The sequence below is a fragment of the Apostichopus japonicus genome, chromosome 16 (assembly GCF_037975245.1).
Source record: "Apostichopus japonicus isolate 1M-3 chromosome 16, ASM3797524v1, whole genome shotgun sequence".
In the NCBI taxonomy this organism is placed as follows: domain Eukaryota; kingdom Metazoa; phylum Echinodermata; class Holothuroidea; order Aspidochirotida; family Stichopodidae; genus Apostichopus; species Apostichopus japonicus.
In genome coordinates, this window is record NC_092576.1 from 36,364,372 (window position 1) to 36,386,605 (window position 22,234).

General features: G+C 40.4%; 1 protein-coding gene across 5 annotated transcripts in view; it reads left to right on the forward strand.

Moving 5' to 3' along the window:
- Positions 1-12,275: 12,275 nt before the first annotated feature.
- LOC139982271 (autophagy-related protein 101-like) overlaps positions 12,276-22,234 on the forward strand; it is a 47,867-nt gene continuing 37,908 nt past the window's right edge. For 2 of the 5 annotated variants that reach the window (XM_071994957.1, XM_071994955.1), the window contains exons 1-4: positions 12,276-12,431; positions 14,360-14,444; positions 17,139-17,216; positions 18,309-18,392. In XM_071994957.1, the coding sequence (XP_071851058.1) occupies positions 14,415-14,444; positions 17,139-17,216; positions 18,309-18,392 (192 nt within the window). In that variant the 5' untranslated portion in view covers positions 12,276-12,431; positions 14,360-14,414. The remainder of the gene's footprint in view (positions 12,432-14,359; positions 14,445-17,138; positions 17,217-18,308; positions 18,393-22,234) is intronic. The other 3 variants (XM_071994959.1, XM_071994958.1, XM_071994956.1) reach the window with 2 other exon arrangements.

Below are 22,234 nucleotides of genomic sequence, written 5' to 3' on the forward strand. Positions count from 1 at the left end.
TCAAGGATTCAGTGTTGGAGTAGAGAGTATATGACGATTTAATTACGTCATCGACATGTCCAAACTGAATCAGTACGTCTTCTCATCTCTTGGAAAATTACAAGTATCTTACGATTTAGAACAACAAGAAAATCGAGAACTTGACTTAAAATGTGTAAAACATAATGAAATCAATAGTTAGTGGAATTTCACATTTCAGAGGAATGATATAACTATTACATTATGTAGCTACTTTTATTTAAATATACAATTAAGTGTAAAAGTAAGTTTCTTAACGAATCATGAATTCAAATATAAAGAACATGAATTATCCATTCTTTACATTGTAATTCATTTTAAATCAATATATCTATTTTTACAAATTAATGAACTTTGTTGATATAAGTGTAAACTCTTTGATGTAGTTTGTTTATGTCATACAAAATATTAAGGAATGACAATATTGTGAGAGTGTTCGGCTTCTTAACGCTTTCTGTAAAATATCCATTGCAAAGACACAATATTAGCACAATATTAACATGTGATTGCTTGTAAATTGTAATATAGTCCTAATGTAAAATTTATTTATCTTTGACTGATTTCCCAGAACCTCATGTAAGAATCTTATAGGATCGGTTGTCATATACAATACTCTGATTGGTGGAAAGTGAACATGTGATGGTTATACTGCAACCTTTTTACTCAAACGACGATGTTTCATTGTACGTAAAAATCTTTTAAGTTTTAATAAAGGTTGAAGTAAATCATCTGTGAATTTACTATTTACTTCATTAACACCTTAATTGTTTTTGTGTTTTCAACTTTAATTTGTCGTCCCGCGTGATATCACCAACTTTAAAATAGGGCCTTACTTGACCAGGAGTTAAAGGTCAAAAGGTCAATTAATTGATAGACCCATTCAGAAATATTCTCTACGGATGTACGGAAGTGCACAAATGAGCGGAGATGTAAAACTTCGAAACAGGTGATTAGGTTAATGAACGATTCATGTTACACGGCATGGTGGGGACTCACATATGTCCTGACGAGGTATGGGTGTCAGGGAACTTGATGCGCAGCGTCAATAGCCAATGACTCTGTGCATGAGAAAACGCGTAGTTTGACGGGCACCGTAGTTGTAGCGGACAGATGCACAGACAACGTTCCAAACCGTTGGTATATAACCTGTCGGAAGTTCGTCAGCCCAGTGATACAAATTCATTAATATTAGAGCAATGGCTTATTCAACTGTTTATCAACCAATGCATTCACTGTACGGCCTAACGCTGCAGAAACACGAAGAATTGATTTACTACACTGAAGGGTTATATTGTTTCCCTCTTTATATTTGGAATACAGGATGTATATGATTTCACCTTTTTATATTAGTTATACTTCCTGTTAACGTATTTTTTAACTCCTTTTTATAAATTTTATATTAATTCTGGAATGAAGAAATGAAATCAAATTATGTGCTGCTGCTTCCTCATTTATTACCAAGCAAGACATTTACACTCTTTCAGTGTCGTGCGCAAAGGAACACCGGGAAAATACCCAACCCCTTCCCACATACAAACTTCCTATCATCATTCGGGAAAATGTTGTGCAGTCGGGGGATTTGAACATTCAGCCGGGAAAATTAGTTCACAACTACGGGTGCATACAGGGGCGGCGATTTGTTTCAAATATTGGGGAGGCGGGGGGACATTTGCTCGGATGCAGGCGCGTAGCAACTTTCATCCCCGGCAAATTTTTCGTGCGCTTCGTGATATTTTGCATATATATATGTGTATATATTTATGTGTATATATGTGTGTGTATATATATATGATATATATATATATGTATATATATATATATATTTATATATATATGTATAAATATATATATATGTATATATATATATATATATATACATATATATATATATATATATATATATATATATATATATATATATATATATATATATATATAGTAGCTTCAAGTTATGCTCCATGAATATATTGGATCCTCGTCGGGATTACCGGGGATTATACGGTTGTTGGTGTATTGTTCTGCCGGTGTATTCTCTTTTGCGTCCGTTCTGTTGGTGGGTTTGTAAGACTTTCTTCGGTGTTCGGCTGTTGGTGTATTCTCTTTGCGTCCGTTCTGTTGTTGGGGTTTTCTGCCTTCGGTGCTCGCTTAGAGCGGTGAGCTCGAGGTGGCAGAACGGGAGAGTGCACGTCTGCAGTACCTGAGGTCCCTGGTTCAAACCTCGGTGTCGACACTGACACCAAATTTCACCCCGCTCCTTTCTCGTGGTAGGAAAGTGGCTACACGTGGGAAGCGGTCCCGGGAGCAGGACTACACACCCCGCCTCGTGACTTCAGGGCACTATTCGAAAAGAGAAGGCGAGATTCGCCGGTGTCTTTCCACGCACAAAAACTTGGAACCTCAATAATTTCCGACTAAGGATTTCCTTAGTCTGCTGAAGCACCTTCGGGTGGAAGCGTAATACGAGGTATATGATATGATATGATATGATGATTCAGTGCTCGCTCCTTAGTTGTGTGTGGTTCCCTTGACGGTGTTTGGTGGTTGGACTGGAGTTGTTTATGTAGAACTTGTTTTCGTGGCGACACTTCGATATGATACTTCGATATATATATATATATATATCAGTGGCGGATCCAGGATTTCGCCGAAGGGGGGGCCCAGATGGGAAATGCCTAATCGTCGTCCTGGGGGAGGGGTCTAAGGGGAGTGGGTGCCCCCCTCCCCTTTGGGAAAATTTCACAAAATATGGAGGTCCTCGGTGCAATCTGGTGCTACTTTTCGTGAAAGTTTGGAGTAAAATTTATTTCCAATAAATCATGTATTCATGGTTTGCCGGGCATATATTTGCAATTTCGAGCAATGAGCTGGGATTTACGTCTTTGGGGAGTAGGTGGTGATGCAGACTACTTTTTACCATGCTACTCCAGGCCATATCATCTTGGATGCCCCCTTCCAGATGGAGACTATTGATGCAGTCAGAGTGCCCCTCTCACCTTCACTTTATCAGAATGATGGTGTACTCTTTTTGCAAATTTATTTTACAAAAAATTACACGCACAGTGGCGTAGCTAGGATTTTTTGAGTGGGGGGGGGCCATGGGGGGCTGTTCTTTCTTGTGGGGGGCGGAGTTTACTATCTAAGCGGAGCGCCACCTTGGTTGGCGCGGAGCGTACAGAGAAAATTTGAGATTTCAGCACCCCCCAGATCGCAGGAGATGGCACCTGTGAGGCAAAATAGCAACCAAAAAGATGTGCAACTTTGGTGACAGAAATGCAAAAAAAGTTTTTTCTCTTTCATGCTGACTGGCCTTGCCAACTCAGCCAGACTTTTAACTTGAGGGAAGTTGGCATCATTTGTCGTTTCAAGCTGTCAAGGCCTTTCTCCCAACTCAAACCCCTGTGGGCTACCGGTAGATTTGCAGGATATGCCCACATGTGGACTTAAATAGCATTAAAGGAAGGGGGTGGAAGACTAACACGCATCGATGTTTCGGTAATGGTCCACATTGATGGCTCGGTGCTTATTAGGCCATTTATTGGGTTTCTTGAGGCAGCTGTCATCAGAATCTGGCTTTTTGTGCCAATCGATGACCGATAACATGTATTGGTATGTAAATTTCTTCTTCATATATCTAGCAACACTCTAAAAACAAATGAGTGGATTTCATTCCATTGGAGTGATCACTCGGCGCACTTCAAATTAAGAGTAAAATTTAACTCTATTGGAGTTAACCCTCACTCCTAATATGAGTGAATATAACTCTGTTAGGAGTTAAGATTTACTCCAATGGAGTGGAAATTCACTCTTATACCGGAATGTGCTCAGTGATCACTCCCATGGAGTGAAATTCACCTATGTTTTTATCAGTACAGTACAGTGCATATCATCATAGACGTACGTACGTACGTACTACGTACGTTCGTATATCAGACGCACTCGATACCCACGATACGATACGGTCCTGGAGAAACTATTTCCAATCATCATTTTTTAAGGCGATACAGTAGTGAGTATTGAACAGGCACAGCCGCATGTTTGCAGGAAATTCAGAATTCCCAATATTTTATATCTCTACCAGTAGTGAAAATCATGTTTCGACAGTTTCGTGGACATAAAAAGTTGTTTTGTGGAATATTCAATGACATATCAGGGGCGGATGCAGGATTTGTGACAGGGGGGGGGTCTGACTGGTCCAGCCGCGCCTGAACGTAAGACTATCTAAGCGGAGCGCCATCATCGGTTGGCGCGGAGCGTACAAGAAAATTTTTGGCTTTACAAACCCCCCAGATGGCCGGAAACGGCACTTCCCGAGTATTCTAAGCAGCATGTACCTAGCCTGAAAATATGGATCTCATGTCTGCAATTTCAGGCCCCCCGTAGCTACGCCACTGATCACGCATGGGGCACTTTCCCTCGAACGCGGTAAAAAAAAAAAAAAAAAAAAAAAAAAATCAGGATTTTCAAAAAGGGGGGGCCCGGGCCCCCCGGGCCCCCCCTGGATCCGCCCCTGTATATATATATATATATATATTTATATATATATATATATTTTTTTTTTTTGGTTTTGATAGCCCCCAGATCACCGGAAATGGCAATTCTCAGGCTTGAAAATGACCAACCAGATGTACACTTTTGCCTGAGAACCAAGTTTTTCCCAATAGTTTTTTTTCTTTCATCCATAACCTTTTTCAAGATTGTCACCAGTCACACATGTTCGACCTCATTGCATATCCTGTGGATCATTTCTTTTGTAGCTAATACTACGTAACGGCCCACACTACCCGTCAGCCAGAATTTTCAGGGTTTTTCAGAATTTGAATAATAAATTCACTTCTAAACACAAAATCCATCTATGGACAACCAATATAGAAAGTTAATTTATTGGTGTACAAATATTAAAACCTAACGGCTACTGTAATAACTTCGATATCATAAAAAAATACAAACAATATGCTCGAGTGGAGGCGGTCTTCCCTTTCGCCACCCACCCCCCCCCCCCCTTGGTTACACGCCTGCGATTAGAAATCTTATAGGAAACATGCCAAATGGAAACCCAGTGAATCCATATCGATGTGGATCATATATATGATTGTACGTACTTACACTCGTACACAAGAGATGTACAGACATGATAACAAGGGCGGCGGAACCGGGGGGGGGCACAGGGGGCACGTGCCCCCCCACTTTTCCTCAGGTTAAAAATGTGCCCTTTTTCTACATAAAAATTGAGGTGTCTCAAGTTAGCAAGATGCCAGGGAACCAGAATGAACACTCGAGAAGGGCCGTTTCCGGCCATCTGAGGGGTTTGTAAAACCAAAAATTTTCTTGTACGCTCCGCGCCAACCGATGGTGGCGCTCCGCTCAGATAGTCGTGCATATAACTTTGCAAATCCTGGATACGCCTGTGGGTCAAACTCAAAGCTATTTCGAATGGAAAAAAATTGTTAAGATATTAACAAGAAATAAACTCTAATTCAGAAGATTCCTACATTAGCAACTAGCATGATGTCACCTCATTTTGTCTCAAAAGAAAACTTGTTCCTTGTTTCCCAATTTGCACATTGGATATTGCAGTGCTAGTATGCATTTTTCCTTGGGGGGGGGGGGGGCGTTGATGGAGTGATGTGTATACGCAAATAAGATAATACAATAAGAGTTATAAAGGGTACTAAATATAAGGCTGCATCAGTCCAATCGAATTTCTGCAAAGTGCCCTTTGATGTCGGTGCCCCCCCCCCCCAGATTAAAAGTGCTTCCGCCGCCCTTGCATGATAATAATCATGAGTGACAACTTGCTATACGGTCACAGGTCACAGAAACGACCACGAATAGTTATTTACGTCATGTAGCGCATGTGTTGGATGAAGTTTTAGCCACCGCCAAATATGATTTGGATAAATAATCTCACGCATCATTTTCAATTTATAGCCACACAAAAAACTATGCCACCAAATATTGGGGGGATATTAGATACTATATCCCCCCACCTAAAATATTGGGGGACATGTCCCCGCCCCCCATGATAGCCGCCCATGGGTGCATACCCCCGACCCTTCCACCTGCCAATGATCAATATAGACCTAAGTTACTAGTTATACTTAAGATTTTTGCTAGATGGGGGGAAGGGGGGACCCATACCCCTAACATTGGAGTAGGATTTACAGATCTCAAGGTTGCACCCTTCCCTTATAAAATCATTGATTCGTCACTAGCCGTACTCCAACTTGCGTAAAGTTTCAGACCCATAAGGTAACCTGTCGGGAGAGGAGAGCATCCCACCCCCCCCCCCACCATCTGTTAGCCTTCCATCTGATCCTGTGCGCTCTCTACAACTGGTTGTAAATGTCGCGTCGTTCGAACAAACACACTTTTACCAAAGATGGTGTTATTACTATTAGATGTATTACTGTGACAAAGCACTGATAACTCGACCCTAAGGTCAGGAAATAAAAGAATGTTGTATAGTTTTACAGATGCAGCATTCAGGGAGGGGGGGGGGTGAAGACGGTGTAATATCATTTTCTAACGCATATCCTTCGCCGTTTCCCCTCCCCATCCTCCACCTAACCACGACAATCTTGATTGTATGAACGCAACGGACACGTAGTCGTAACAAAGCTAAGAAACGCCCGCAGTAAATACTACAACTCCGGATGTCTTGTAGACCAACTTTTTGGTCATAATTGTTCCTATATTTCTTACACATACGTACATCTCATGCATATAAATACATAGGCTACATACATAATATATACATACGTGACGTACATGTAAATATACATAGACTATATACAGAGGAAACTGGGAAGTTATTAAACTGTTCATCGTAGCCATGGGAGGTGGGGGGGGGGGGTAGAAAGGACCATCATGACCATATCTCAGCCGTCTTCTACTATCGGTTTGCGCTTAGCTTAAGCAAGGAATTTTTTCTCCGAAAAAACTTCCCAGATTGCCGGAAATGGCACTTCCCAGGCCTTGTAAATTGCATCTTAACATTCGTAAGTTACTTGTTTTACATGCCAAAAAGGGGGATACTGGGGGAACGGTCAATGAGCTGAGCTCTAATTAGTATGTTGAAAAGGCCCTGGTATATATTTATATTCGCAGTGATTCAACGTTCTCAGTTAAAACATTGGAACACTGATTAATAGGGGTTAATAATGAAGCTGGTAGGCCTAGATAAAACACATACATAAATGTAATAAACATATATACCGTAGTTTCACATTAGACAGCTACACTGTTCACGTAATTTGAATCTTAGGAATTCTCTGCGTTTATTGTTATTCTTACAAAACTCGTAAAAACCAAATGCGTGATGAGCGCTTAGATTAAACCTTGTGTTCTTTTCGGACGCCATTCTTGAAAGACGAGCCTAGAATCTTGATTTTGCACTCTAATGACTAACAACATCGGAAGAAATGTTATGAACATTTCGCTAAACTGGCTTAGATATCGCATACTATCGCAGGCCTACTTTTATTTAGGAAGTGGATATATCAGGAGGGGGGCATCCCCTCCCCCCAGGCTACGGCTACGGACCTGCTACATTACTTTCGACAGTATGTATGTTGACGAAGTTTGGTGTGATGATGTGGACTTTCTTATCACTTACGATTTCGCAAATGTTAGAAAGTTGCACAATTCGCAAGTAATTGATACGATACAACATGGCAACATAACGTTTTGCGAATGTTATAAGTTTATATTGGATAGGAAGAAATAAACGAGTAACTGAAATACTATTCTCAGATCTCAGATTCGAGAAAGAATCATTAAGTCTATAGTTTTCTTGTGATGTGATGGTTGTATTAGCTTCCGTAAGTGGACGTGTAAATAATTGCCCCTTTCAGCTAATCCATTTCCCGGGTTTTTCATAAATGCAAGTGCATCCTTCTTGTGGAAACTGCAAGTTTTAGAAAACATTCTCTTTGTAGTTATTTGAAGCTGTAACTTGCACCACATGAGGATCATTATGTATATATCTATGTAACTAAACTAAAGCATGCAGCCAGGGACGTAGCTAAGGCATGATGATGGGGGGGGGGGGGAGGGGGAGTAGTGACTGAAAATCCAATTGGATGGCAGGGGCGGATCCAGGATTTTCAGAAAGGGGGGGCCGACATCCCGATGGTAGCACTTTAGTGATTTGCGTCCTAGGGGAGGGGTCAAAAAGGGAGGGGAGGGGAGGGGGCCACAGATTTCCAAGGGGGAGGGGTTGTCCCCCTCACCCTTGGAAATTTTTGGTTAATTGTGAGTGCTTAGATGCAAAATGGTGAAACATTTCGCCAAAAACTAGAAAAACCAGAAACGTTGCAGACACGCTCTTTTGTGCACATATTTTTTCTCGATAGACACATATTTAACAACGCTCAACAGTGCATGTACAATGGATACACTATTATTGAGTCGATTCGTTTTTTCTTCTGCGCGAAAATTATGACACCAGATTCACCCCAAGAAAAAACATAAAACAAGATATATTCAATGAGATAATTATGATATACTCATTAATGAAAGGGGGTGTAGGCGGTTTTACACTATCTAACGCAACTTTGTCGCCAAGAACCTGAAGTATTTTTAAGGGAGGGCCCGATAATAAGCGGAAACGGATCACCGACCGAAAAAATATCGGAATTTGTGGACTATTTCTTGCTTCCTATTGTATTAAACAAAGCACCTATGTGAAAGACACAAATCACATTCTGAAAATTGTGGAAGCCACCCCGTTACCAAAAGCAGTAGTACTTGCTACACTCGATGTCGTCGCCATGTATACCAATACTCCCCAAGAGGAGGCATTAGATGTATGTCAAGAAGTCTAATGAAAAGGCGGAAAAAAGCGAATATCGAATAAATAAAATATCTTCCATTTCCATGCGCAAACTAATTCCCAATAATTCCCAATAATTCCCAATAACCAATTCTATCTACAAAAGATCGGTTGCGCCATGGGTAGCCAAGCCTCTCCGGAAATCTGTGATATCGTCATGCATAGACTGGAAAACCAGATTTTACCGACAGATAATAAAATCTTAAAATGGCTCCGCTCTAGAGATGAAATTCTATTGCTTTACGACGGTTCACCTCAGGAACTTGAACAACTAGTAAACAGGTTGAAGTTTACGGTAGAAATATTACACACCGAGGTAACATACCTAGATTTGAAAATCTTCAAAGGTCCAAGGTTTGAAACCAATGGGCTATTAGACACCAAAGTCTACACCAAACCCACGGAAACCTTCCAATACCTCGACAGAAACTCTGCACACCCACTTGCCACTTTTAAAGGCTTCATTAAAGGGGAAGTCTTACGATACGCACGTCTATGTAACAATGAGACTGATTTCTTACAGAAATAGAATGCGTTCACAGAGAAACTGTTACTCCGTAACTTTAAGAAAGATGATATTGCCTCAGCCACGAAAGGCATAAAATTTGAAAACCGTGGGCAATACCTCACTACCAAACCTAAACAAAAGGAACCACCAATGGTGTTCAAGCTTACCTATACACCCCATATCAAAACCACGCATTTGAAAAATACTTTTGAAACATTGGCACTTAATCTCGCAACACGCGGACAGGGACGTAGCGAAGTTTATTTTTGTTGGGGGGGGGGGGTGTGTGTGGATGATTTGATTTGCCGACGGATCTGGAAGTGGTGACTGAAATGGGGGAGGTGTCTAAGGGGAGGGGGTGTCCCCCTCCCCTTTGGAAAATTTTTAGTTTTGAAACCTCCTTAGATGCAATCTGGTGCACATTTTAAGTCAAATTTGGCACCGTAGAATTTCCATTTCGATATATTTTTATGGCAGTCGGCAGAAGAAGAATTAATTGGGGCCAATTATCGAACTGTGTTTTCTCTTTTACCGGTCGTTGAAATAGTGAAACGTCGTGATGAAAAATGTTCAGAAAACTTCCGGGTAATGAGAAATAACAACATTCATTGATATACAAGCGAGAAACGTTAAATATTGTGTACAATTCGTGAGCCGTGTCCTTAAGTTTTCCACGGAGAACGAATGACATCTGCGATGACGTCATTCTGAACAGAGGATATTAACCACACGTTGTCACACGATAGCACTACTCATGGGCTGCGGCCTATACGGAAGCCTTTAATTCCATTTCTTTCACTGAGTGGCTGGCGATTCTGGCACTCGTCTAGCTGAGCCTGGCTACAGTAGCTATACTGACGGCCGTGACATTATCAGTTATTTGCCGAGAGGTTTTTAACTTGCAGGCGTCGGGTGATTGGATTGGTGAATGAATTTATCAGATGAAGAACTGGAAAATCGAAATAACCGATAAAGAAGCTCCCGTTCTCCTTTTCTCTATTCAGCTTTCCTTCTTTCTTCCCCTTCCGCTCTCTTCACCTTTTCTCCTTTTGCCGACAGCGACCAAATTATTGGGCGGGGGGGGGGGGTGACACCCCCACACCGCCCGCCCCCACCCGCTCGCTACGCCCCTGCACGCGGATTTATCCAAACCGTTTCCAAAAGAACCGATTCTAGCCTACAAAAGGGCCCAAAATCTTAAAGATTTACTTGTTAACTCAAGGTTTCATACTAACGAAGAATCAGCTGACTCTCAAGGTTCACACGAAGCTGTTTTAGATGCTCTTATAGCTGCACTTTGAGTCCATAAAAACTCGTGCACAGAAAATAGATGCATTTTGAGAGCGAGACGCCCAGGCCGAATATAAAATATTCAAAGGCTACTACTGATGAAGCTCCTCCTATAAAGTTTGAAAGCAGAAACCGGTCTAGTTGGTCATAAGAACCTACACTAGTCTCTCCTACACTCAATTGACCTAATAGGTGCAATTACGTTTCACCACGAGGAGCATGCTATAAGTTCATGTTCCTCGGGCCCTCCCTTAAAAATACTTCAGGTTCTTGGCGACTACGTTGCGTTAGATAGTGTAAAACCGCCTACACCCCCTTTCATTCAGATAATTATGATATACTTGCTAACTGTGCATTGATTTTCCCTGACAGTAATAGTCAGCACTATAGTACTGAGCCGTATCTAATTAATACGTGATGTCGCGTGGGCCTGATAATTGCCTTAGTTTCAAATTTGGAATAAAAACGATCGCGTTTCAGGGAAGAGCAGCTGGATATATATTAGGCTTTTCTTTCACCAAGTTATGCCTATTAGGAATTTGAAGTACTCCCACATAAAAAAACGCAACTGATTTCCAAAAAGGGGGGGGGGCCGGGGCCGGGTCGGCCCCCCCCTGAATCCGCCCCTGGATGGGATCTGAAGCTGGAAAATTCCGACTGCTGCCTTGTAGCCCCCCCCCCCCCCGCCCTACTCGTCAACGATATGGTCAGTGTCAGTCAGACACCCATCTTTCGCGACTGCACTTTTGTTCCGAACTTTTCTCGATACATTTGTACTCACTGGCACTCACTTCACAAACTTGTAAGCCCCCCCTCCCCAACGAAAAATTCGGGCAATATGCTGATAATTTTTCGGGCACCTACTGAAAGAAGAATAATTTGCAATGTATTTTTTCAATGGTTAAACTTATATTATTATTATAATTAAAATTTTAACGACTTTCCCAATAATTCTAACCAATATGGAAGGGTAATAACATGGAACATGATTGTATGATATTGGCATGCGATGTAATAACCGATGTTTGCCTATATGATATGCACATTAACATGTTGAACGCGCGGAAAGCGGGCAAAAACTTTTGGTTATATTTTCGGGCAAGTCGTTACAGCCCCCCCCCCCCCCCCTCCCCCTCAATCAAATTGGGCTCCTTCGCCTATGACGGTAGTTCTATTAGGCATCTTTTTAGAGTATTAAAAATCATACGAAGTTTTGTATGGTGGAGTATAAGGATCGCGAGACAAAATTTGTGGCAAGGAAAACGTGGTAAATATGACTGATTAAAGGTCAATTTTGACCGAAATTTTTCAATTTTTAGGTCATTCACAATCACATGAATACATGAATAGGCCTAGATAAACTAAAAAGCGACAATCGGAAATTCCGACCCTCGCACTCCAATTTTCCAACTATCGTCAGTTTAACCTAGTTTTGGGGGGATGAGACCCCCCCCTTCCCCTCTAGCGACGTCTCTGCATGACGCTACAACCACTTGTAATTACAGCAAGTTCATGTTCCCATAATTATTTACCCTTTCGGCGTTCTATAATGAACTACTACGATTATACAAAAACATTGTTTTATTACGTCATAGGCCGATGTTTACGTTTTTCTTGGTCTAGTGCGCAATTGTACGTTATCTCGATACAATGGAAGATACCCCACGATAAGCTTGGGCAGTGATTTGTTAAGCCAGTTGTTAATACATATTCGTAATGTTTAAGCTTCATCTTTATTGTTCAACATATCTTCGCAATTGCAGAGGATTTCCTGGCCTAACAGTTAGTAAAAGTTAATGTTAACCCTTCCACTCGCCTACTGACTAGGCCAAGGCCTATATGCCTTTTTCTAGCCTAGGCTAAGCCGATACAGTGATAGCATGTGTATACCAAGTGATCATGGTTCAGCGAGTATAGCTATGATACGCACAGGAATAACTGTAACGGATAGTGCATTTACATTACTAAAGAATAGGCTGAATTAGCATAGCACCCGTAGCGTTACGTCAAGTTGAACATTTGGCTAGTGTTTATAATAAGGACGTCTACAAAGTATTACAGTGCCTAGTTCTAGTAGAAACATTCAAAATCAAACGTAAAAAATTGATGGGCGTATTTTAGGCCTTGCAGTAGCAGGATAGTCCTATCCTGTGCTAGAACTAGAGTATTTTAACCTTTGCTTGGATTTATGTTCACCGTGATGGTTCAGCTGGTTGGAGCACATGTTCTCCTAATGTATGACACACAGTATTTACATGTTAGAGAAAAGACAAGGTTCAGTGTTGGACTAATCCAAAGTGGAAATACTGGAATTTCAGCCTCAACTTACCTAGAGCCCTAACTTCAGAAATGCCATGTTATTAACACTGCAGTGTAAAGCAGATCTGTTTTAGTGATTAGAGATGTAAGAAAGTGATTTTCTTATGTTTTTATAAGGAACGCTTTGAAACTTTCGTTGGAGGATTTTAATTCTTTTAATTTTAATTCATCAGTAATCAATTATTAGTTGACCACATATAACAGTGCAGTTATACCTGTCAATCCAGCTTTGCTAAACTGCTACAGAAGGCTATCTATGCTCATGACGTTACTGATACAGGCCAAGTTTGTTCACTAGACAGAGGGTAACACATCTTATTTAGCGAGACTGGTTCAATACTTTGGTAAACCTGGAAACCAAACATTGCTGATACTATCAGTTTGCAGACTTTATTCAACAATCTCCTTGCTTTAAGCCAGTTTGTCTTAATTGCACATTGACTGAAAGATTAATATTGCACTTTAAGATGTGTCCCAGCTCTTAGAATGGGGGGAAGGGGGTTGGGGGAATCGCTTCAAAATAAATAACTGTGTATACTGCACTGTCTGCACAGTAACATGGTTAGCAATTTATTGATATTACTTACCATCAGCTTACTGGTGGGATGACTCTTATATGTACCTGTATCTTTATGAGAAGTAGAAGAGTGTTTTTAGTATAGATGTGTAGGGTATATGATCATAATGACCCACAAAGTATGCTGTAGGCCACTGGTGGGATAACTCTTGATATGTACCTGTATCTTTATGAGTAGTAAAAGAGTGTTTTTAGTATAGATGTGTAGGGTATGGGATCATAATGACTCACAAAGTATGCTGTAGGCCACTGTTGGGATGACTATAGCTATGTACCTGTGTCTTCATGGGAAGTAGAAGAGTGCTTTTAGTATAGATGTGTAGGGTATGGGATCATAATGACCCACAAGGTTTGCTGCAGGCTACTGGTGGGATGACTATAGCTATGTACCTGTGTCTTCATGAGAAGTAGAAGAGTGTTTTTAGTATAGATGTGTAGGGTATGGGATCATAATGACCCACAAGGTTTGCTGCAGGCTACTGGTGGGATGACTCTTGATATGTACCTGTATCTTTATGAGAAGTAGAAGAGTGTTTTTAGTATAGATGTGTAGGGTATGGGATCATAGCAACTCATAAGGTTTGTTGTAGGCCACTGATAAGTACATTTGGAATGTACTACAATCATGGTTGCTGTCAATAATGTTGGTTAAAATTGATCCTTTCAAATGAAGTTTACAGTAAATCTCATTAATGGATTCTCTTCTTATTTGAGAGCCCTGTTAATTACAGTAATTACTTTTATGTCATTCCTAGATGTTTTCTACCATGTTTATGTCTGCAAGTATTTATTATTTCCATTTTTTTTATTGCAGCACAATTAACTCAGACTTACAGGGCGAGCAGTGGAGAAGAAAACTCAATAGAAGGATGAATGCCAGATCTCAAGTCTTTGAACTAGTAAGAGAACAATATATTGATTTAAATGGTTGTTATTAAACCTAATTACGAGTTGCTACTTAGTGATATCAATAACACAATAAACAGTACCATGACACTGTAAACTGTAAGCCTTTTTAAAGCATTGCGGATATGAGAGTTAACATATTGACATTGATAAGTTTAAATATGTGCAGAGTATTTAATTGCTTTGGTAACAAATTATCGCTTCTGGATGTACACTTTTAGAAAAATACTGATATGTACACCACCTGCGATTGTTCCTGGGCCCTCCCTCCCTGGAACTGACTTTTCCTTTTTAATACCTCCCTGCCGTAAGTTACACTGCCCTCAATTAACATGTATGTAAAAGTGATGTACACAAAGCACAATGCTGACCCTATTGAGAAACAAGTATATAAAATAAACAGCAGTACAACATACAATCTCAAACACTTTGGTTCTGTAAATTTCAGGTTGTACTGTTTATGGACTGACATCTTGACTGTTGCTTTACAGTTCTGTAAGTTTCAGCAAATGTCGATAGACCATTAAATTATGTTTTCGGCCACCGAGACTTGCAACCATATTCAATCTGACTAATCTTGCATCCTGCAAAGAATTGCAGTTCTTGTATAACAGGGGGGCCTATATGATTGACATTTGGTCTAGGCTTTGTTAGGTTAGCTTGTGCTTATTTAATGAAGTATTGCCATACACGTAACAGGAGGGCCTATATGAATAATGTTATGTTAGGTTAACTTGTACTTATTTATTGAACATCCTGGGCTTGTGCTTATTGTGCAATAATAGGGTCCACTGCGATTGGATGCTCTAGTTGTTAGCTTTAGAGGGCGCATCGGGACTTCAGGCTTCAGGCTTCAGACCTGGTTACTCCACTACTACGGCTCTCAGCTATGTGGTTGATGATATTTTGTCAAACATGGACGGTGCCTGTGGAAGAAAGAACTACACTGGCATCTTGTTCCTTGACTTTAAAAAAGCTTTTGATACAGTTGATCATGACATCTTGCTTGACAAACTTCGGTCATATGGAGTTGTTGACTCTGCATTGGATTGGTTCGGCTCTTATCTTGCGGGCAGATACCAAATTGTTCAGATTGAGAACCAGTATTCAGATATGATGGGAATTGCATTTGGCGTTCCACAGGGATCTATCATTGGGCCATTACTATTCTCTATATACATAAATGATCTTCCATCTGCCACAAGTGAAAGCCAGGCAATTTTATATGCAGATGACACAGCTGTTATTTATAGCTCTGAGAAAATAAGTGAAATACAGCAGGTTCTCTCTACAGATCTTATTCTGATTGGCAAGTGGCTGGTCAAAAACAAATTGACTTTGAATGTAAAAAAGACCAAAAGTATGCTTTTTGGCACACCAACCATGATGAAGAGAGCTGACCCTCTCATTCTCCATTATGACTCACATGATATAGAACAGGTTCATGTTTTTAGGTACCTTGGGGTGCTTTTGGACAGTACCTTAACTTTCAAAGACCATTTATCTATGATTTGCAAGAAAATATCCTGCCGTCTTGGGATACTTGGGAGGGTTAAGAAGTATCTTCCACACAAATACAGGATTATGGTGTACAATAGTTTGATAAGCCCCCACTTTGATTATGCTAGTTGTACCTGGTCTAACACCTGTGCCAAGTATAAAAATGTCTGGTATCTCTGCAAGGAAGAGCTGGTCGAATTATTCTAGATCTTCCTAGGACTGCACCTACAGCTGATGTTCTCTCAGCTCTATCCTGGATCCCTATAGAGCAAAGATGGAATTATCACCGTCAGGTTTTTATGCATAAAATCCACATAGCAGCTGCTCCTGACTATCTCTGTGACAAGTATGCCCATGTCTCCTCGAGTGAATCTGCCACAAGAGCTTCTACCTCTGGTGGTTTCTGCCTTCCACATTCCAACACTATTTGGGGGAGACGTCGTCAAACTTGCCATGGGGTTAATCAATGGAATGCACTGCCTCGGCATATTCGTATGTGCAATAACACTGATACCTTTAAAAATAAACTAAAATGTGCAATTAGAAATGGCCTGGCTTTCTGGAATCTTTGAAATCGAATTAGAGTTTTATTTTTATTTATATATATTTTTTATTTTTTATTTTTATTTTTTTATTTTTTTATATTTTTTATATTTTTATATCTATATCTTCTGTATTTATTTATGTGTTCTGTTTGTTATATTTTGTATGTTTTATATGTGCAGGGATCCTGGGGAGAACACTGGTTTACCAGTGACAGGACCCCTGGTTACGAATAAAGTTAATAAAAAATAAATAAAATAAAATAAATAAACTGGAGGGTCATCACATGTTATTCTTTAGTTTATATTTAAATACAAACAATACAGTACCTATGGGTGAGGAGGGGTGATAGGGGAAATGACCTCATTGAGAATGCGGTCATACTATACTGTTATGTAATAATGTTAAGGAGGGAACAGTGGGAGTTCTGTATCATCATATTGAACCAATGGTTATACTGTATGTTCCTTTCTGTCAGTGTGAGACACTGCACTGGTCATAAACACACATTGTTGGTAATTTGTTAGCCAATCCTCACCTTCATCAAGCTGATAATTTGTTACAAATCCAACAATTAATTGTTTTGCATTGATTTTCATTTTATTGTGGATCTTGTTCTCATTCATTTCTTCTCTTGTTTTCAGACTGTTGAGAGCAAGCAGCTAGAGGAGGTTGTCAACAGCATATTTCATACCATACTTTTCCACAGAACCACAGGAAAGGTACAGGAACACTTTCCAATTATCCATTTCTGTGTGTAACACTCTTACTGTACTGAAGACACGTAGTGAGATGTCTGTACATGTACTCATATTACAGCAATGTTTCCTGTCCTGAGTTACACACTTTGTAAATAACAGAACCACAGGAAAGGTACAGGAACACTTCTAATTTTCCATTTCTGTGTGTAACTTGTTTTTACTGTACTGTAGACATGTAGTGAGATGTCTGTACATGTACTCGTATAACAGCAATGTTGCCTGTCCTGAGTTACACACTTTGTAAATAACACAGAACCACAGGAAAGGTACAGGAACACTTCTAATTTTCCATTTCTGTGTGAAACTTGTTTTTACTGTACTGTAGACATGTAGTGAGATGTCTGTACATGTACTTGTATAACAGCAATGTTGCCTGTACTGAGTTACACACTTTGTAAATAACACAGAACCACAGGATCGGTACAGGAACACTTCTAATTTTCCATTTCTGTGTGTAACTTGTTTTTACTGTACTGTAGACATGTAGTGAGATGTCTGTACATGTACTCGTATAACAGCAATGTTGCCTCTACTGAGTTACACACTTTGTAAATAACACAGAACCACAGGAAAGGTACAGGAACACTTCCAATTATCCATATCTGTGTGTAACTTGTTCCTACTGTACTGTAGACATGTAGTGAGATGTCTGTACATGTACTCATATTCCAGCAATGTTGCCTGTACTGAGTTACACACTTTGTAAATAACACAGAACCACAGGAAAGGTACAGGAACACTTCTAATTTTCCATTTCTGTGTGAAACTTGTTTTTACTGTACTGTAGACATGTAGTGAGATGTCTGTACATGTACTCGTATAACAGCAATGTTGCCTGTACTGAGTTACACACTTTGTAAATAACACAGAACCACAGGAAAGGTACAGGAACACTTCTAATTTTCCATTTCTGTGTGAAACTTGTTTTTACTGTACTGTAGTCATGTAGTGAGATGTCTGTACATGTACTCATATTACAGCAATGTTTCCTGTCCTGAGTTACACACTTTGTAAATAATACATCCGTAAATAACCTTTGAATTGTTCTTGCAGTTTCACTACAAACAGGAAGGTGCTTTCCTCATCGGTACTGTCGGTGTGGTGGAGACTGATTGTGACTTTGTTGATTTGACATATGTAAGTAAAACTTTCATACATGTTTCATTATCTTTGGTATACATGTGTGTAAAAGAGCTATATAGTTGAACACAAATTGATCCTTCAGATGTATGTTGCAACCTCCACATAATTGGGTACACCACATATCCAGAGGCAGGGGTGGTAGTAGGGTGTATTCCATCTTCACTTGTCAACACCACAGACTAAGTAAAAGTAGATATTGGCACAAGCCTTGTATATATCTGATCTTAAGACCTTATTTTACAGCCTTTATATCCCTCATAATTCACAATTGCACAACTAAAAACTTAATTCTGTTTGACGGATGATTTCCAGATCCCCCTACATATATATATATATATATATATATATATATCGATAGTCCACTTCAACAACCAGCACCCAGAAAGATTACTGTACTGTATAACTGTAGACGATACAGTAGTCATTACTGCACTGCTCCTTACACAACCAGAGGTATTACTGTACTGTATAAATGTAGACACTGTGTACAGTATACAGTCATTGAGTACTGCACTGCTCCTTACACACCCAGAGGTATTACTTTACTGTATGCCCTAGACAATACAGGAGTCATTGACTACTGGACTGCCCCTTACACAAGGGCGGCGGAACCGGGGGGCACAGGGGGCACGTGCCCCCCCCCCCACTTTTCCTACATAAAAATTGAGGTGTCTCAAGTTAGCAAGAGGCCAGGGAACCAGAATGAACACTCGGGGAGGGCCGTTTCCGGCCATCTGAGGGGTTTGTAAAACCAAAAATTTTCTTGTTCGCTCCGCGCCAACCGATGGTGGCGCTCCGCTCAGATAGTCGTGCATACAACTTTGCAATTTATCCTGGCTACGCCCCTGACTTTTAATGAATTACTGTGGGTCAAACTCAAAGCTATTTCGAATGGAATAAATTGTTAAGATATTAACAAGAAATAAACTCTAATTCGAAGATTCCTACATAAGCAACTAGCATGATTTCACCTCATTTTTCTCAAAAGAAAACTTGTTCCTTGTTTCCCAATTTGCACATTGGATATTGCAGTGCTAGTATGCATATTTTCCTTGAAGGGGGGGGGGGGGGGGGGTGTTGATGGAGTGATGTGTATACGCAAATAAGATAATACAATAAGAGTTATAAAGGTAATATAAGGCTGCATCTAATCGAATTTCTGCAAAGTGCCCTTTGATGTTGGTGTCCCCCCCCCCCCCCAGATTAAAAGTGCTTCCGCCGCCCTTGCCCTTACACACCCATAGGTATTACTTTACTGTATAACTCTAAACACTACAGTAGTCATTGAGTACCGCACTGCTCCCCTACACACCCAGAGGTATTACTTTACTGTATAACTGTATGCCCTAGACAATACAATAGTCATTGAGTACTGGACTGCCCCTTACACACCCAGAGGTATTACTGTACTGTATAACATAGACACTACAGTAGTCATTGAGTACTGCACTGCCCCTTACACACGCAGAGGTATTACTTTACTGTTTAACTGTAAACACTAGAATAGTCATTGAGTACTGCACTGCCCCTTACACACTCAGAAGTATTACTGTACTGTATAGCTGTAGACACTACAGTAGTCATTAAGTACTGCACTGCTCCCTTCACACCCATAGGTATTACTTTACTGTATGCCCTAAACAATGCAGTAGTCACTGAGTACTGGACTGCCCCTTACACACCCAGAGGTATTACTTTACTGTTTAACTGTAAACACTAGAATAGTCATTGAGTACTGCACTGCCCCTTACACACTCAGAAGTATTACTGTACTGTATAGCTGTAGACACTACAGTAGTCATTAAGTACTGGACTGCTCCCTACACACCCATAGGTATTACTTTACTGTATGCCCTAGACAATGCAGTAGTCACTGAGTACTGGACTGCCCCTTACACTCCCAGAGGTATTACTTTACTGTTTAACTGTAAACACTAGAATAGTCATTGAGTACTGCACTGCCCCTTACACACTCAGAAGTATTACTGTAGACACTACAGTAGTCATTAAGTACTGCACTGCTCCTTACACACCCAGAGGTATTACTTTACTGTATAACTGTATGCCCTAGACAATCCAGTATTCATTGAGTACTGCTCTGCCCCTTACACACCCAGAGGTATTACTTTACTGTTTAACTGTAAACACTACAGTAGTCATTGAGCAGTAGTCATTGAGTACTGCACTGCCCCTTACACACCCAGAGACCTGTATTACTTTACTGTTTAACTGTATGCCCTAGACAATACAGTAGTCATTGAGTACTGGACTGCTCCCTTACACACCCAGAGGTATTTCTTTACTGTATAACTGTATGCCCTAGACAATCCAGTATTCATTGAGTACTGCACTGCCCCTTACACACCCAGAGGTATTACTTTACTGTTTAACTGTAAACACTACAGTAGTCATTGAGCAGTAGTCATTGAGTACTGCACTGCCCCTTACACACCCAGAGACCTGTATTACTTTACTGTTTAACTGTATGCCCTAGACAATACAGTAGTCATTGAGTACTGGACTGCTCCCTTACACACCCAGAGGTATTTCTTTACTGTATAACTGTATGCCCTAGACAATCCAGTATTCATTGAGTACTGCACTGCCCCTTACACACCCAGAGGTATTACTTTACTGTTTAACTGTAAACACTACAGTAGTCATTGAGCAGTAGTCATTGAGTATTGCACTGCCCTTTACACACCCAGAGGTATTACTTTACTGTATATCTGTATGGCCTAGACAATACAGCAGTCACTGAGTACTGGACTGCTCTTACACACTGGCAGAGGTAATACTTTACTGTATTACTGTAGCTACTTCAGTAGCCTAGTCTGCATTGAGTACTGCACTGCCCCTTACACACCCAGAGGTATTACTTTACTGTATAACTGTATGCCCTAGAAAATACAGTAGTCATTGGGTACTGGACTGCCCCTTACACACCCAGAAGTATTACTGTACGGTATAACTGTAGACACTACAGTAGTCATTAAGCACTGCACTGCTCCCTTACACACCCAGAGGTATTTCTTTACTGTATAACTGTATTCCCTAGACAATCCAGTATTCATTGAGTACTGCATTGCCCCTTACACACAGAGGTATTACTTTACTGTTTAACTGTAAACACTACAGTAGCTTACTGCATTGCCCCTTTACACACCCAGAGACCTGTATTACTTTACTGTTTAACTGTAAACACTACAGTAGTCATTGAGTACTGCACTGCCCCATACACACCCAGAGGTATTACTGTACTGTATTACTGTAGACACTACAGTAGTCATTAAGTACTGCACTGCTCCCTACACACCCAGATGTAATACTTTACTGTATGCCCTAGACAATGCAGTAGTCATTGAGTACTGGACTGCCCCTCACACACCCAGAGGTATTACTTTACTGTAGACACTACAATAGTCATTAAGTACTGCACTGCTCCTTACACACCCAGATGTATTACTTCACTGTATGCCCTAGACAATGCAGTAGTCATTGAGTACTGCACTGCCCCTTACACACCCAGAGGTGTTACTGTACTGTATAACTGTAGACAATACAATAGTCATTGAGTATTGCACTGCTCCCCTACACACCCAGAGGTATTACTTTACTGTATAACTGTAGACACTACAGTAGTCATTAAGTACTGCACTGCTCCTTACACACCCAGAGGTATTACTTTACTGTATGCCCTAGACAATGCAGTAGTCATTGAGTACTGGACTGCCCCTTACACACCCAGAGGTATTATTTTACTGTTTAACTGTAAACACTACAATATATCATTGAGTACTGCACTGCCCCTAATTCCCACAGGCACATTCTCCTGT